At 37.2% G+C, this 18991-nt stretch overlaps 1 protein-coding gene across 8 annotated transcripts; it reads left to right on the forward strand.

Annotated features, from left to right (window-relative positions):
* Positions 1–1840: 1840 nt before the first annotated feature.
* On the forward strand, positions 1841–18871 carry washc2c (WASH complex subunit 2C). Of its 8 annotated transcripts, none has more exons than XM_083539266.1 (32): positions 1841–2025; positions 5061–5198; positions 5283–5447; positions 5537–5605; positions 6583–6756; positions 7932–8025; positions 8132–8196; positions 8505–8558; positions 8726–8812; positions 9110–9194; positions 9453–9518; positions 9818–9933; positions 10131–10191; positions 10299–10349; positions 10432–10608; positions 10702–10865; positions 11313–11423; positions 11512–11601; positions 11700–11801; positions 11891–11992; positions 12100–12272; positions 12487–12598; positions 13022–13213; positions 13321–13506; positions 14195–14323; positions 14424–14525; positions 14695–14775; positions 15533–15589; positions 16711–16929; positions 17126–17713; positions 17891–18062; positions 18152–18871. In XM_083539266.1, exons 1-32 carry the CDS (start codon positions 2017–2019, stop codon positions 18295–18297), a joined length of 4137 nt encoding a protein of 1378 aa, XP_083395392.1. In that variant the 5' UTR covers positions 1841–2016; the 3' UTR covers positions 18298–18871. The 8 variants fall into 8 exon arrangements, with proteins under 8 accessions (XP_083395392.1, XP_083395397.1, XP_083395393.1 ...); XM_083539267.1 differs by having other exon boundaries at positions 1861–2172; positions 8502–8558; XM_083539270.1 differs by having other exon boundaries at positions 1861–2172.
* Positions 18872–18991: the final 120 nt, after the last annotated feature.

Below are 18991 nucleotides of genomic sequence, written 5' to 3' on the forward strand. Positions count from 1 at the left end.
ATAGAAAGTTGAGTTATCCAATCTTTTAATTCTTTGACACACTCAGTTATACAAGCCAACTGACCTAAAGATAGTCAGGAGTTTATAATATTCAGAAGAGGCTCACCAGCTGTATGTAACACTTCTTTTAGCAGTTTAGTTGGACAGTGCGTAGAGAGCTTCATGGAATGGGTTTCCACGGTTGAGCAGCTGCATCCAAGCCTTACATCACCAAGTGCAATGCAAAGCATTGGATGCAGAGGTGTAAAGCACGTAGCCACCAGACTCTAGAGCAGGGAAGACATGTTCTCTGGAGTGACGAATAACGTTTTTCTGTCTGGTAATCCAATAGATGAGTCTGGGTTTGGCGGTTGCCAGGAGAACGGCACTTGTCTGACTGCATTGTGCCAAGTGTAAAGTTTGGTGGAGGCGGGGATTATGATGTGGGGTTATTTTTCAGGAGTTGGGCTTGGCCCCTTTAGTTCCAGTAAAATAAACTGTTAATGCGTCAGTTTACCAAGAGATTTTGGTTTTCATGCTCCCAACTTTGTGGGAACAGTTAGGGGACGGCCCATACCTGTTCCAACATGACTGTGCACCAGTGCACAAAACAAGGTCTATAAAGACATGAATAAGTTAGTTTGGTGTAGAAGAACTTGACTGGGCTGCACAGAGTCCTGACCTCAAACCCGAAAGAACACCTTTGGGATGAATTAGAGCAGAGACTGCGATCCAGGCCTTCTCGTCCAACATCAGTGCCTGACCTCACAAATGTGCTTCTGGAAGAATGGTCAAAAATTCCCATTAACACACTCCTAAACCTTGTGGAAAGCCTTCCCAGAAGATGTAGGAGCTGTTGTAACTGCAAAGGGGGGGGGGGGGGGGGGGCAACATTGTATTAAACCCCATGGATTAAGAATCGGATGGTGCCCAAGTTCATTTTCATGTGAAGGCAGATAAGCGAATACTTTTGGCAATATAGTGCATTTCTGACTTTTTCTCTAAGGAAGTAATTGTAGGAATTCAGACTAGGTTAGGTCTTAATCACTTCTCTCGGGTAGACATGTTTGGTCTCAACCAGACAATAATACACGTCTGGATACAGTACTTCAGGTAAGCGTTTAATGTTCTGAGTGAAAAGTTGGTGCCTCAACGTCTGATTAGCTAAACTTAAAAAGTATGTGTTAGTCATTTAGTTTTGACAAGTCCGTGCTTTAAAAATAGCGCCACCAGAAATACTTTTGGACTTGACATGCGCACGATCACCGCAACGCGTTTGTTATTGTTTACTTCCTTGAAATGGTCTATATGTTTACAAGTAGACTCTTCAATTCTACACAGTTGTCTTTTTTTGCACATTGCACTGTATAACATATTATACTGAAGGTATACTGCTCGAAGCAATTTTGTGAATATTGTGTATCTGTCCTGTACTGTTTTGTATTATCTGGCTGCACTGTATTTTGTGTTGCACTGTATGCAGGAGGTTGCACACGATGCACTTTATGTGGCTAGTACAACTTACTTTAGCCATTAGTTTTGTGTTCTGTATGTAGCTCTATTCAGTTTTATGTAGCACCTAGGAGAAACGTTGTCTAATTTCACTGTGTACCGCGTCAGCTATATATGGTTGGAATGACAAACGCTTCTTGACTTGACTTTCTTCATCTATTACCTTTTCAATTCTTTTCAACCCGTATTCTGACAAACCCCGCCCCTGTCACATGGGGATTGGTTAGTAGATCTCTGTGACGCGCTAAATCCACGGGAGTGATCTGATATCGGACAAATCAAAGCGCCGGATGACAGAAACGTCTCGTTGAGGATCTTGTTGAACGCGGAAGTTTGTGTGTGTCAGTCAGAAAACGGGTAAGGAAGAAAAAACGCATCTCCTGCATGGGTAGGATCAGGTGACTATAGAGTCAGCTGATTGAAGCCTGGACATGGTCGAACTGGAGGAATTCTAATGAGGAAGCAGATCATCAACAGCCACCTTTTCACCAAGGCTGATCTCGTGATTTTGTTTTTGCTTTTTCTATGAAAAACGTCATCTGTCTGCACTAAACTCCTCTGAGGTACAGATCTTTGCCTGCTGTGTTACACTGCAGCTTCGTGTGAAATACAGAGTGTGTGTTAGTGTGCGGAAGCTGGGCTTAGCATCGCGCCCACGGAGAACATGCTGCAGCTTAGCTAGTGAGATGTAGCAGAATATAAAACATTAGAAGTCCTAAAGGTACGAGTTTCAGGTCTGGTTGGAGTCACACAGGTTCAAAATAATGTTGTTGTTTTGTTGTAGTTTTATAAAACGCTATAGAAGCTACGTTACACCATTTAGCTAACGTGTTAGCCGAGCTTGCTAACTACTCAATTTAGTTCAGTTTGATTTGTATAGCGGTTTTAACCATAGCCGTTATCCTAAACCAGTTTTATAGGAATAAATATGTTATAAAATATGAATGTATATGTTATTGCCTATACTTTTATCCCTAACGAGAGGGATATCTGGGTGACATGTCCATTCATTATAATTGCATCATGCTAAGGTGTTAGAGTTCAGTGATGCAGAACTGTTCATGCAAGACATTGTAGTAGACTGGTGATATTACAAATCCATTCTAGTAGTTCTTGAGATGCTCAGGAACTTCATGTAGATTTGTTCTGAACCCTCCTCAACATACCTCTGCAGAAGCTCACAAGTAATAGACCAGGGCATCATCACAACATCACATGGGTCAGAGTGACTACCAGTATTATTGTAGTATGATTTTAAATGCATTTATGATAATATAAGATAGATCTTTATTAATCTTGAAGGGAAATTTTCTGTAAGAGTCTTCTACAAGTACAAGAAAGAGAAATACATCTAAATGAAATATAATTAAAAAAAATAAATGACATTTTCTATATTTACAAATCTATTAGAAAAAACAAAGGTGTTAGGCAATTATGAACATATTGCACATGGTAAGATGGTACAATATTGCACATGCTATTAACATACATTGTAGTATTGTGATATGTTGACGATACGGTCAGTGTTGATTGTCAGCTCTGCTCTCTACTGAAAGAGAAGTAGTTATAGAGTTTGATGACCACTGGTAGGAAAGATCTTCTGTGGCGTTCTGTGTTTGTCTTTGTTGGTCTCAGTCTACAGCTGAAAGTGCATGTGTAGGACATTGTCGTGTGTAGGGGGTGTGACGGGTTGTCAAGGATACTGAGAGGTTTCCTCAGCATTCTCCTCTGAGATACCTCAACCAGAGACTCCAGCTTCATTCCTATGACAAAGCCTGTTTTCCTAATAAGCTTGTTGAGTCTGTTGGCATCAGCCATTATGCCTCCTAATGCTGGATTGGTTTATTATTTTGTTATGCACCGTGTAATTGAGCATAACTTTTTAAGAGATATATAGCCTATTAAAAGAGCATTATTGCTATCTTAATCAATATCTTTTCATATTCAACGGCAGTTTGCAATAGGTTTAGCCACCGAAAAGCTCGCTCGAACAGATGACTGGTTCAACTGAGTTTGGCATAGAAATGTATTCTGCTGAGCTGACAGTCCACTTTTTAGCTTTGACACTGTGTCTGCTCTCATTTGGCCTTGCAATCTTGCTTACTTGTCTCCGTGGACAGTTTTATAGTCGGCTCTTCTTTGAACACAGACACTGTTTCCTGACACATGATACAGTCATTTCTTTGCATCGAACGAAAGAAACTCACTCATCTACTTTTTTGTCTCTTTGAATTTTCCCGCTGGTTTGCGTGCAGTATCACCTGCTCGATCACGATGGAACGTTATGTCGAATGTACCATTCTGTTGGTTGGTGGGTGAATTTAACAAATAATTATGCTACGTTAATATCAATTTCAGTTAGAAATTCAGCTACTTAAATACAGATATGACATGAGTAAAACAGATATTTAAAATTAAATTGTCAAAATATGTCTCTCCACGTCGTTCCATATGTGTGGTCGGGTCATAGTTTGGGGATCCCTGTGATTGATTAAATGCTTGTGTGTGTCTCTGACATCTTGAATTATTCCCAAAAACATGTATCTAATATACAGAAAGCAAGAATGCACTTTATAATCTTATTTATATGCATGCTTTGAATCTGGGTTGATGAGTCTGTCGGGCACTCTGACCATGTCCACTTCCACTCGAGTTAGCTATTGGATCTTAGCTTTGTAATCAGCATAATCTAATATTTCCATGGGCAAAGCTTAGTGTTTATATTGACTGCTTGGTTGGTGGAGTGCTCTGAACTGGAGGGGGGGATTAAGTTGAGGTGATAGAAATGACTGGGCCCTTCACATAATGTCTTTTTGTGGACACTGACAGCCTATATGTGCTTCTTATAAAAGTAATTTAGAAAGATTTAGCCCCTCTTTACTTTTATAATAGACTCCAGTCTTCTGAGAAGGATTGTCATTTGATTTTAGAGCTTGGTCCTGGGGATTTTGTTCATCCAGCCACAAGCGCACATGTGAGGTCAGATCCTGATGTTGGCTGTGGAGGCCTGGGCATGTCGTCAACATAGTTCATCTTAATAGTGTTCAGTGGGGGTTGCGGTCAGGACTCTTCTCAGGCCATTTACAATTGATCTCTTCTTTTCCAACATTGGCAAATATGGAATGTCTTCATGGAGCTTTGTGCACATTGTTATGCAGGAGCAAGTTTTGGACTCGTACTTCCAGTGAAGGTGCACTTGATGCTGCAGTATATAAGGTTATTTTATACAGTTGTGTACATTGAGATTTGTGTCTGCATTTTAAAGACAAAACTAGATATATATGTCATGGTCAGGTGTCCACATATGGTTGGCCATGTAGTTTATATGCCTTATGGATTAGGGCAGGGGTACCCTGGGGATATTTTAAATTACTCAAGTTTTAGCTGTTTAAAAAAACAAAACTGTTTTACATCATTACTAACTATGACAACATTACAACTCTATTTGGTAGGTATAGATGCTTTTCTTTGGACTTGAAATGTAAAATGAACCTGCTCAGAGATCATTAGTTGTTTTAGTTTATATTAAGCATGGTGTCCTTGTAACATAAGCAGTTTTGTGGTAACAGGTAACCACTATGGCGAATCCAATGGAGAACGGCCCCAGCCACTGCAATGGTGAGGCGGAGCAGGTGTGGGAAAGACCCTGGACGTTGGAAGAGATGCGGAAAAACAGCGCAAATTGGTCTTTGGCTGCAGATTCTGGGGTATTTATGTCTCAAATATTTGAAGTGTGAATCCACTTTTCACGATGCATGATTATCACTCTGATATCTTTTGTACCTCCACAGCTTTTTCTCTACATGCAGGACTTCTCTCAGTGGATGTTGTCTAAGACTCATGAGATCGAAAAACAGCTGGACGGCCTTATTCGGGACACCAAAGCAACTGATAGCTGCCTTCACACCGTCTTTAATGACTTTCTAATGCTTTCCAACATACAATTTATCGAAAATGTATGTCTGAAAAATTATTTATTTTGAGTTAGACATTGTGCTTGGGCAACCCGCTTTTATGTTAAATGTAATTTGTATTAATCATTTAGAGGGTTTATGATGAAGAAGTTGAGGAGCCAGTCCCAAAAACAGATGCTCAGGAGAGACGCCCTGAACAGGTCTGTACACTTCTCGTCTATAAACTATGATGGTGAGAAATCTCAGTTTTTAAAGGGTCATTATGTCAGTATTTTTTTTTTTTTCGTTACTGTCTTTGGTTGCGGTTTATTCTGTGCATTTGACAGTAAACATGAATATAAATTGAACAATCTTTATTAAATCATAAAAAGCTGTTGTTACTGGCCTGTACTAATGTCTGATCAGATTTGACTTTGGGTTTTTCCTGTCTCTCTCTTGTTTTTTACTGCGCTGTACATGGTTGGTGTTAAGTGACACAACATGGGTCTGTCACAATATGCTGCTGTTGGAGGAAATAACTTGCAATAGAATCTTGAGGAATCTTTGGGCTCAGTTACTAAGAGGATGTCAGTAGTTTTATTATATATTGGCCAATACTAATAGTTCTGAATTTGCAGATTTTTTTTTTTTAAATGGCATACCTAATAAAAAGTCTTATTTAAACTTTAATATACGTAGACGGTGCTTGTTTAGAAATTTCTAGACTAGTTTTTGAGAGACCCATGCATGTTCCTCTTGTTTATATGCAGCAAACTTGGTCATTTAACCAACAAATATATAAATGATGTTAAACTTTATTTTGCTCTCTAAATAAAACCTGCAGAACTTAGCATATGCTTCGGGTCATTGACTTGTTCGGTGAAGTTAGTTCCAATTAGCTGCAGTCTGAATGGAATGGCATGGGGTTGAAGTATGGAAGGGTAGCCATGTTGGTTCAGTATTAATTTCACCTGGAATAAGTCTTCAACCTTCCCTGTACGCCGTACAGCGTACGGAAACAACCCTAAACCATTAAGCTTCTACTTCCACTTTTGACTGTTGTTGTGACTCGGCCTGGTAACATCATCTTTCTCAGTGGGAGGATTAAACGGCATGTTGATTAAAAGCACAAATAAAAATAACAGGTTGTTTCAGATCAGTATCATTCGTTCACTCTGTGTTTTTGTCCTTTAAAAAGGAAAGAACACGAGAACAGAAAGAAGCGGAGCTGATTCCTAAAGTCCAGGAGGCAATGAATTATGGTCTGAAGGTCCTAGAATCAGCCTTTGAACAATTGGATGTTAAAGTAGGGAACTCGGACTCAGAGGATGAGGAGGCAGCTGACAGAGTGGAACCCATTCTAGAACCTAAGGTGAGAGTTCTCAGGTTCAGTAAAGATTAGGTCTACCACTACTGTTTTTTTTTTTTTTGTTTGTTTTTTTTGTTTGATTAGATGGATCATTTTTCGAAAATAACAACAATTTAATACAACGACAGAACTCTTGTTAGGCTGAACAGGTCAACTATATGTCTCATTTGCATTTGTAGCCCAGTTCCTTTCATTTCCAGCCAGACAGATTCTAAATAATGGCTTAATAAAGATCGACTGGCTGTAATGCTAACTGAAACACTTTAGAGCTAAATTCAATTTGCTTGTCACGTGTTCGTCAATTTTTAGTTTTGTATTGACTCTGCATTTTAGTCGACAACGAATTGTGGAGTCACCTTTTAATGCCTGGTATCGATTTTTACTCAAATCTATTTGGAATCGAAACTAGCAGGATGCTGACCTAATGGCCTGACATACTAATATATATATATATATATATATATATATATATATATATATATATATATATATATATATATATATATATATATATATATATATATATATTACAAATACAAATTACAAATACCTTATATATTTTGCATACTAGGAAAATTCTAAACCCAAATGGGCCAAACATAGATCAACTATTTTAAAGCTAATTGATTCAGACAGCCACACTGTATAACACTTATGTTTCAGGTTTTTTTGAAATACTTGAAATGTAGGCTAGATCGTTCAGTTAATGATATCCGAAGATCGCATTATTTGACCAAGAACACCTTTACACACTCCTGTTAAAATGCTTGTGCAGGTCTTTATTTTTATTTTTATGATTTTTATGATTTTTATAATGAGACCAAAGTATATTGTCAGACATTTTTTTTACTGTTTTGTTCATTGCAATATCACAATAAACGTGTGACAATATGTTACCTGATTAATCCTGAATTAGAAAATCCAGCAGTTTTAACAGGGGTGTGTAGATTTAGATAAACAATCTAAAGGCCTGATTCTAAAAGAGAAGACCTAGTTTACCACAGCATGCTTGTTTCATAACATAATTCAACTCTCTTTCGTAATACGAATTTGGATCAATTGGCATCAGTTTTTAGTTATTTGTAGCCCTTTTGCAAGTATACCGTTTTCTCTAAGATGAAGTGCACTGTAGATTTGCTGAGGTGGTTTTTAATATGCATTTTCAACTCTTTGAACAGGATTTATATGTAGACAGGCCGCTACCGTACTTGATTGGATCTCAGGCTTTTATGGAACAAGACGATGTGGGTCTGGGAGATCTATCCAGCGATGGTGGCGTACTCATAATGCCTTACTTTATTTCATTCTCTGAAGTAATTGAACATGTTGATCTCTTATTTAACTAACTGATTTGTTTTGTTCGCTGTCTTTCTTGTAGAAATGTCCATTGACAGCGATAGAGAGAGTTTCATTGAGAGTGAGGCTGATAAAGATCAGGAGAAGGTAAAACTGGTTGTTCTACATCCCGTATTTATTATTTATACACACATAATGCTTTTAGCAATAGCTAGTGTCAAAAATATTCTGGGTTTAAATTTAGATTGCTTGTAAGGAAGACAGTGGCAACAGCAGCCATACCTTTCATCTATTCTTCTGTAGCTGAATGTAATTTGACTAAATTTATTGTATCATATTTTTCTACCCCCCCCCCCCCCTTATTTATTTATTCATTTAATCATTTAATTATTTATTTTTGGTTCCCTTTCAACAAAAATCTGGCAAGTATAAATAAAACTCTTTAATCTCAGCAGCATTTAGATGAGGACTCTGACCAAGCAGAAGAAAGCCAAGGAAGCTTAAAGAAAGTAAGAACACCAGTATTTATGTAAACACTTCATTGTTTTCAGCTCTGTATTATGAGTTTTTGCAAACTGGGAAAATGTGTATACGGGGCAATATAATTAACATGCTGTAGATGTGTACTGTATGTATACTGTATCTGAGTTTTTTTATATATATATATATATTATAGAAGTTGGTCAGTTCTGATGAAGATGATGAAGATTCTGACTTATTTGGAGAATCTGACAAAGATGAAGATGAAGATGAAGCCAAAAGGGTAAAGTTTTCATTTGTCTATACATGTATCAATAAATGATACTGGTATATATTAAATAAAAAAACTTTTTTTTTTTTTTTCCTAATTTTTTTTTTTAACCATCTCATCTAAATGTGATGGATATGCTATTAGTGTGTATTTAGTGATTTTTATTTTTGTCACTAACTTTTGATTTAACTTCAGCTCAAGGAAGTGGTTTATTATACATCCATAAAAATGAACGTAACAAGGATTGCCGTTAGAAATGGCTTTCTCAGCAAATGTCAGGCTGATTTTATGTTTCTGCTTGTATTTCAGGACGATGTGGATCCAACATCTTTTGCTCACCAGCTGGCTGCAAGAATTAAAGATACGACAAAAAAGCCAGAGGCAGATTGCACATGTAAGTGTGTGGTTTATACATATAGAGAGGTGTGTGTGGACAGACAGACAGACAGACAGACAGACAGACAGACAGACAGACAGACAGACAGACAGACAGACAGACAGACAGACAGACAGACAGAGAGAGAGAGAGAGAGAGAGAGAGAGAGAGATGTGTGTATAATCTAAACATGTATAAAACATTTTAGCACTTTTTTTTCTCCACATTTTTTATTTACTTTTGCTTTACGTTTGCATGTTTGTAATTCTTTTTAAGCATTGTCATCAGGCACATCTGTCACCAAGAGGAAAAAACAAGGAAAGAAACTACCAGAGGCACAGGGTACATGGAACTATGCTCACACTGTAGTAGAGGTTCCCTCTAAACATCTTACTGTTTGCTTAATACCTTTATAATACTTCACACTGAAAGATTATTGTTCATATGAACAGACAATGTTTTTCTCATAACATCCAACCGTTCTTTTGATTGAGCTTATCGATATCTTGTTCATTTAGATTTCCTTTAAATTCCCAAGGAATCTTTAGACCACATGCCTTGCATTGTTTATTGTAGCTTGAGCAAATCACATGATAAACCCTTTTTTTTTGTTTTTGTTTTTATAAACGATTTTGTTGCAGTGGAAGATGATGAGATGTTCAAGCCTCCAGAAATGGAGGATGATGAATATTCTCCATTTGGAGAAAAGGGTGGCCTATTTAGTGGAGGGAAAGGCCTATTTGATGATGATGGTGAGGTAAGTGCTTCTTATTATTGATGAAATATTTGAAAAGGATTTGTGAAAAGAAATTCTAATTCGAAAATAAAACCGACGGCAGTAGCCATATGATATAATGGCTGACATTTTAAAATGCTTTTTTTTTTTTTTTTTTTTTTTTTTTTTTTTTTTTTTTTCTTTTTTTTTTTTTTTTTTTTTTTATTATATTTCTGCAGGGGTATCTCTTTTCTGAGGCACCCAAAATGCAGAAGGAGCGAACAGACGTCAAAAAAACAGGTACCAACCCGAAAGCAACCCGAACTTGCTGATCTCTTTTGGAAGAGGTGTAACTAATAATAATAACAATATGTAAACCTGTACTTTTCCTTTTTTTTTTTTTAAAGAGATCCTCAGTGCTAAGAAAATACCCACAGGTGCAGTTTCCATTTTCCCAGGTAAATCAATTTCTTAATCTTAGGCAATAAATCGTCAATAATTTTAACCTTTGAATGAGAGATATTTGTGTTCTTTTGCTAGGAAACAATCTGTTCGGTTCACCAAATGGTTCAGACTCACTAGAGAGCAAAGTGAATGACCGTCCAGTCAAATCCAAAATGCAGGCAGCTCGAGAACAGACCTCACTAGGATCTGGTCTTTTTGATGACAATGATGATGATGACTTTTTCACTGGGAAGGCAGTTAAAAAATCGTCTGGTGAGCTGGCCTGAGTCACTGAAGCCCTGTCACAGGACTGCCACTTGTCCAAAATAGTAGGCGCTTTTAGTAAAAATCCTATTTTGTGTTTAGCTGTACAGGAGAAACCCAAGCCAAAGGTGACAGCAGACCTGTTTGGAGGGGATGATAATGAGGAGGATGGTGACATTTTTAGTGTGGGTTCTCGTTCTGCTGTTTCTCAGGAGAGCAAGAAATTTGGGGAAGAGGAGGAGGTGGTACAGCCGCCTGAGAAAAAGGTAGATTATTGGTACACAAATTCCTAGATAAAGCTGTGTGTTTAACCTCTTCATATACAAGTTATAGTCCACTGTTTGCAGTATGTTAGGTTCCATCTTAAGATGGTGAAAGCTCTAAATACTAATTGGTGGTTAGTAATTGGACCGGATGGAAAACCCAGTGTGCCTCAGTCATGCCTAATGTTAATCCCGACGAACACCTACAGCGCAGTCGGTGTAAAACAATAATTTTCTTAGTTTTTCTGAAAATTTCAGGAATACATCTCGATTAGTATTTAAATCTAGTTTATAAACATTATAGTTCAACAAAGTTTATTCTAGTTTAACCATTATATCATATTTTTCCTATAGTTGACCTGTTGCAGGATTACTACCAAGAATACAATGAAATGCATTGAGGTATGAAAGTAATTGAATCAATTGTGTGATAATTGTGTTTGCATGCAGTTACCAGCTGGTGCCATCTCTATGTTTGGGCCTGGCACAAATAGTCTCCTCGCAGAAAGCTTGAAGAAGCGCCATCCTTCAGCAAGTGAGGATCCTGTCAAATCTGTAAAGGTATAAAACCTTTCTATATTGTCTCTTCTTCTGTTTAAATTTCCCTCTTTTTCTATGCTGGTGATTAATTTTGTATAATGCATTTTAGAGTGTGCCCCCTGCTGAGGTCAAACCATCAGCTGCCTCTAAAGTGACCAAGAAAGCGCAGAGTCTTTTCTCTGATGATGAGGATTCCCAAGTATACTTTTATAACATTTTTAAAAGTTAATTCTAAAAGTGACTGCTTTTAATGCAAGGATTTTTTATTACAATTTTGCATGTGTTGTTTTCCCAAAGATATTCCCTACTGTGCCAAAAAGTCACTCAAAACCAGAAGGCAAGGTACAGAACAAACCAAGCAAGAGTGCAGTTTCTTTATTTGCTGATGATGAGGAAGAGGTGAGTGTAAGACAACATGCAGAACAAAAAGCAGTGTTTTAGACCAAGGATTTTGGCATTACTACTGACCTTTTTCCTGCATATTACAGGATCTGTTTTCCTCTGTGCCAAAATCCCAATCAGTTCCAGGCAAAACAGCAGTTTCCCAAACCAGGAAGTCATTATCAAGCGGTCTTTTTAGCGATGATGAGGTATGCAGACTGAAACCTTTCCATAAAATGCCAATGGAATTCATTGTGCAGAATGTGATTCATTTAATTGTTGTCATTGAACTGACTGTGTCTAATCCATTTCTCAGGACCAGTGGTTAAACTCACAGCCAAGTTCAGCTAAGCCTGGTGTGAAGAGTGGTGGGATGAAGGCTAGCACTAGTGCCCCCTCCAGGCTACCCAGTGCAAAAGAACCACAGAAAGACGGCTTGTTTGATGCTGATGATGACGATGATCTATTTGCAGCCACAAAGGAGTCAAGGTGTTCTTTAAATCGACATCACTTTAACACAGAATCTTAAATTCCACCGATTTTCAGGGTTTACACCCCCTATTAGTTATAGACCAAAATACTAAAATTAGAAATAGTACAAAGTGTGCCTTTAATCTCAGAGAAACCTTGTGTCGATAAGAATACAAACTCTTTCAAAGTATTTGCACCAACCAACACAGGACACTGGTGTTTGTCTTTTCAGGCAGAAGAATTCTCAAAGAGTCTCCCTTCTGTTTGAAGACGAAGATGATGAAGACAAAGGTTCACTGTTTGGTTTTAAACCATCTGCAAACAAAGGAACTCCGGAAGTTAAAGTAAGCTGTGGAATATATATATATATATATATATATATATATATATATATATATATATATATATATATATATATATATATATATATATATATATATATATATATATATAAAAAAAGACTCATGTTATACCCATACTGTGTGTATGTTAATATGCTGTTAAGCTGCCTTTTGACTTTATTTGCTTGGTGATGACATTTCTGTTAGATTTAAAGGGTTAATCTATTACAAAAAGCTTGCATGAAGAATCTGATTAAAATCCAACAGTCCAGTCATTCACCACATGAGGTATAATTCATATGGTTTCACACAGGCAAGCCAATTTGAAATGCCTTTCCAGAATAGTTAGAAGTACAGACTGAGAGCAAACACGTTAGCTGAGAAGAGAATCGAATATGAACATATGTGTGCATGTGGGTGTTTCAGGTGCCTATTGCTGCATCTCAGACCCCCCCTCTATTTTGCTCGGAGGAGACACAGGAAGTGGTAGCTGAGGAGAAGAAAGCTGTGCAGCCAGCACCTCCCCCTGAGGGATCTAACAAGATTAAAAAGCCTGCTGGAGCTGTTAGCTTGTTTGGAGGAATAAGTGTGCTAGGAGATGAAGCCAAAAACAAAACAGTGAGGATGAAAACTATGCCACTTTTTTCCAAGTGTTTGATGCTAACATTTTGTTTCATTTTTTTTCAATTAGAAAACCAAAAACAATGTGTGTGTGTGTGTCATAGAATACATTAGATGACTTGGACGATCTTGACTGGCATACTGAAGCCCCACCACCTATGGAAACCAAGGAGAAAAAGTCCACAAAAAACACTTTTAGTCTGTTTGATGATGATGATGAGGAAGAGGAACCTGATGAGACACCTCCACTTTCCATAGCAAACAAAAATACAGACAAAATTACAATAAAGGTTGGTTTTATTATCTATATCAGGATCTGACAAAATTCTATAGTGAAATACACTACATTTGACATGTTTTTGGACACCTGATAATCATATCGGTGTGTATTAATACCACTGCAGGTTTATTTCTTCACAGCCTCCACTGCTTTGGAAAGGCTTTTTGCTAGATCTTGAAACATGGGTGTAAAACTTTGTGCTTATTAAGTAAGAAGAGCATTAGTAATGTATAGGTCTCTCATTTTCATTTAAGGGATGTTGTAATGTTGCAGCAAACCGGGACATTGTATGCAGTTCTGTGGGTTCACCTTTATGTAAACACTTTAAAGAGGTATCACAAAAGGGTTTAATGGTCATGGGTCACATACTTTTGGTCATATAGTGTATATGTATGTAGGAGTTGGTGAAGGAATGTTTGGTTAAGCGATTAGAAAGGCAGTAAATGTCTTATGTGGCAAGTTTCATTAAAACATTGTGTGTGTGCGACAGGTGTGATATTGAGAAATGAACAAATACATAAATTTATAGCAAACATTTTACTATCAGCTCAGTAATTTAAATACATATTTGATGTTATTAAACATGAGTGTAAAAACAGACCCGATACACAATTTTAACTTCCTCTTCCATGGTAGTGTTGCTCAATAAATAGTGTTTATAATTTATTATTAACAAGATAATGCTGGTTGTGTTTCAGTCTCAGGAACCGAAAGCTTCTGTAAAGAGCACGGGTGTGTTTCAGGATGAAGAGCTTCTGTTTAGCCAGACGCAGCAAAAAGACAACGATCCTGAGGTGGACCTATTTGCAGCCTCTAGTAAACCCTCTGTAAGTTGCAAATACATTGACAAACATTATTTCTCTGGTCTGCAGTCCACAAGTATACATGCTGTTAGAAAACTTTTAATTTGAGGTTTTGGGCTTCCAGAAACCTGTACCAAGTTTAGTGAAGCCTGCTGTTTCTACATTGTTTGGGGAGGAGGAGGAGGATGATGACCTGTTCAGCACTTCAAAGCAAAAAGCTCCTCCGGTAATGCAGTTCTTCCTATAACCATAGTTTAGAAATATTGAATCTGGTGCTTTTTTTTTTTTTTTTTTTTTTTTTTTTTTTTTTTTTTTTTATATAAACCAAAGGTTTTGAACACTAAGAGGACAATTAAGAGCATGTCTGATTCCCTTTATATATTTTCCACATGTAGAAAGTTCCAGACAAGCCGAGTAAGGCTAAACACGAAGAAACCGACAAAGGTTCAAGTACAGTGCAGTCAATTAAGAGTGAGGTATGTGATTGAAACCTTTTCCTTTTACATTTTTTAGAGTATGAATTTTTGATGAACAAAATTTGTGAATATCTTTAATATAGGAGTTAAAATACACTTCATTCACAATTTGAATAAATGTTTTATTTTTTTTTTTGTGTTTGTATACAAATATATAAATAAAACATTGATACAAGCAAAGGTCCAATATTGTGAACCAAAATGTAGTACAAGTTCACAAGGTCATAATTTATAGCTAAAGGATTATTGTATAAAAACATGTAGCACCTGAGGCATCATTGTAACTAGATATAAAGCTCCAAAGTCAGCTGAAATGCCGTGAGGCTGATGCTGTTGAAGGGCTCCTTTTAATAGTTATAATGTAGTTTAACAATATTGACCCGCATACCCTGTGCCCCACAAGTGCAGATGATTCCTGGTAATTATGAAAGCCATAATACAAATGTGATTTATATACTATTAGTTTCACGGGTTGTGCATATTAAGGTATTTATACAGTGCAAATGCATTATATGCGTAATTAACAGAATCCTAATTTCCGCACTGCGAGTTAAATATTTCCCATTATGCAAATCAAATGGTCACATATGTGCATTGACATCCATCACATCACATTACATCATTAGGCCTCTTAAGTAATTTATAACAGTTCAATTTAAACTTACTCAATTTACATTGAAACTATTAGTACAAATAATCAGGCATTAAAGTATTACAGGTTGTTTTGAAAATGTATTTCTTGTTATTGATTGCACAGAAGCCTGTGAGCCCTGTAACATCCAAAGAAACGTCATCAAGGATTGGAAAACTTCAAGTAATGCTTAATTGATGATTTCTCTTTCTGTTTGTTTCTGTTACTTCATTAAAAATTCGTCAATTGTGGCTTCACTCATAATGAACTTCATCCTCCCAAAGCAGGGACACATAGCTTGGGCATCTAGCTAACACAACTCTCTTTATACTTTAAAGCTGTATTTTACATTCTATAGATCACGCTACTGTATATGGACTGATGTCTGCACGTATCTTTGCTTTCATTGCTTTTGTTGTATTGCTATGTTTGTTGCTTCTCACTGTGTTTCTGCATATGCACAGCATGTTTTACAATATGCATTAATGTGTATTTCAAAGCCTTTTACTTGCTTTTTTGTGATTAAGGCATCATACTGTTTATTATGGATTATATGGCCAAAAAATATCAATGTCACAATCAGTTATTTCATGATTCACTGGAAACTGTGCTTTTATAAGTACTTTTGGACATTTAATGAAAGTAGAATTGAACTCCTAGATTTGCACTTTTTGAAATGTGATACGACTGTTTTACTATCAAATAGTTGATAAGATGTGGGATACAGGTGACCAAATTTGTTTTGATGACCATAATGGACCAATGGGACACTTTGACTCTGCGAAAACACTAGAACTTAATTCCTTAGAATATGTTGGATTATTAAGAGAAATGTGGGATTAGTGAGTTGAATGCGCTGGTGACATTCTTATCCAATAGCATTGGTGCTGTTATCAAGGCAAAGGGACAAAAATGATCCATATGACTACAATTCTACTAAGCATATGCACAGTTCATTGTGGTCAAGGGCTTGAAACCTTCCATTTCATTCAATAACCCAGATTTTTTTTTCTCAGCTCAAACATAAAAGATTTTTTAGGTTTAATTTATCAAGTTGATCAAAATATAGATATTAAGGCACTACTGTTGCTGGAAGTGACTGATTTTATTTTATTTTTTTGTCAATGGAGCTTATGTAGTACCCTGTTATATGATAATTAAATCTGTATTTTTTTTGTGCCATATAATCCACTTTTAACCTCTATCAAATTTTGCAGGGCTTTTGGGCTGATCCAGGAACGTCCTGTTTTTCCAAGTAGCATTACTGAGAATCTATATTTTGGTTATTTTTTCTTTCCTCTCAGGCTAGTTTGGCCATCAACCCTGCCAGCCTCATGCCAGGAGCAGGTCCACGGGTTCCAAGTGCACTCAGCATAAACTCTGATCTGGCTCCGTCCTCCTCTCCCAGACCAGCAGGGCTGCTGCCTGCTTCTGCTGCCACTGCAGGACTCCAGGTTGCTGCTGGGGGTGGAATCGGCTTTGACACGCCAGCTCAGGTCACCACATTGCAGAATGCCAATAAGGTGGGTCAGATTGTGGCTTCTTTATTGGCACTTGCCTTAGGACTACACTGTTTTTCCCCTGGTTTAAAGGATGCAGTTTGTCATTGATGAATGTAAAGCAGTTGTTTCCAGGCAGTCCACATTTTCACTCTTTCACTCATTTTCACTTTGCATGGACTCGCTTTTATAACTTATTTAACGCAAAACCTGTCTGCAGGTCCGCATTAAAGGCGCAATGCAACGCCGTCCTCAGTCCCGTGCAGCGAGACACTTGGCTGCTCAGCACTCTGAAGAGGGTCGTCTGGACAGCCCGGAAGAAAACTCGTCTTTTCAAGCTGGTTCATCAGCCAGAACGACTTCAGCATCATCCGCCTTTAATCCTATTCCAGCCAGACCATCTGCTCTTACACTACCTATATCTACTAACAACACTACAATGCCTGCACAGACAGTCTCTGATGGGGTGGTCAGGCCCAAGATTCTCCCTGTTGCTGAAGAGGACTTGTTTTCCTCAGTGGATATTTTTTCTTCTGCCTCAGTCCCTAAGCACACCCTTTCACCTCAAACCAAGACAAAGGCTCCTGAGACAGTGTTCCATGGAGCTTACAAGAAAAAAGAGCCAGCCCTGCCTATCTTTAGCGACAATAGTGACGACCTCTTTGCCACCGTCAAGCCAAAGACGGTGAAGAAAGCCAAGGCTATGCCTTTCCTTGATGCTGATGATGATGATGATGACATTTTTGGAGAAGAGAAGAAGAAGGACTCTAAATCACTTGCCAGCTCAACTATACCAGACATCTTCCAGGTGATGTATATTTTAATGCATTTCCTGTAGGCTTAAGGCTTCCTACAAAGGTTATTATTATTATGATTATTATTATTATTATTTATTTATTTATTTTTTATTCAATTTGTGACTTTGCTGATGAGCTTCAAGCTCTCTTGCCCAGACGGAACCACTGATGTAAAATGCATTTTGCAGGATGATAAAGAAACCTCCTCCAAAGTATTTACAAAACCTAAAGAACAAAGCATGGAGGCCAGCCTGTTTAATGATGATGACATTTTTGCTGATTTGACACCTACAACAAAGCCAAAGGAGAAAAAGCCGAAGAAGAAAGTCGAAACAAAATCAATATTTGATGATGACATGGGTAAGTTACTGCTGTTAAAGCTAAAGACGGGTAAATTAAAGAAATACATTTCTCTGATACACACTCACTATTGTTTCCACTGTTTATAGATGACATTTTCTCATCTGGATTCACAAAACCAGTAGGGACCTCAACCGCAAAGAAGTCTAAGAAGCCTGTTCAGGAACCCAATTCGGCAGAGGAATCAGGCCATAATATTTTTGATGATCCACTTAATGTGTTTGGTGGAAAGTAAAAATCGAATGTTTGTATTGGTGTAGAAAGTGTTGGACTGACCAGGTAGAACATACTGAATTAATACTGTTCACAGATAATTTATAAATTCTTAAAAATACATTTGTCAAATAGACTCATCATAAATCATAAAAACTAACTTTTAATAGTAATTAAAATCTTGTTTGATCAGTAGCTTACATCTTCATGATAAAGAGATGAACAGAATCAAGTAACTTCTAATGGCATCCATTCGTCTCTCAGCAGTAGAGTAAAGTTGCCATGAAGTGTTATTTCGACTAACAATGGTTTGTTTTATTTCTTAGTGTTTATCATGGTAAAGCACTTTAAAATTGACAGTATCAGTTGTACATCATATAAAATCAAATTGATTTGATTGTAAATGGATACATTCCTCTGACATGGTAAACATGATTTATTTGCATTCGTTTGCATCACTTTGTTGCATATGGCTGTCAGGATTGCTTATCAACATTAGTGCTTAGTGTCTTTTGATGCTGTTTTTATACATTTTTTGTGTTGCATGTAAAATGATTTTTGTAAACTAAAGAAAATATATTTTATGAAGAGTGAAAGTTTGAAGGTTTGTTAATGAAAATATGTGGGTGAAAGACTAGCTCTGTTCTGTCTGTGTTACTGACATCCTCTAACAAAGTTTATGCTCCATCTACATCCCCAATTCCAAATAAAGTTGG

Source organism: Silurus aristotelis (genome assembly GCF_946808225.1).
Source record: "Silurus aristotelis genome assembly, chromosome: 4".
In the NCBI taxonomy this organism is placed as follows: Eukaryota; Metazoa; Chordata; class Actinopteri; order Siluriformes; family Siluridae; genus Silurus; species Silurus aristotelis.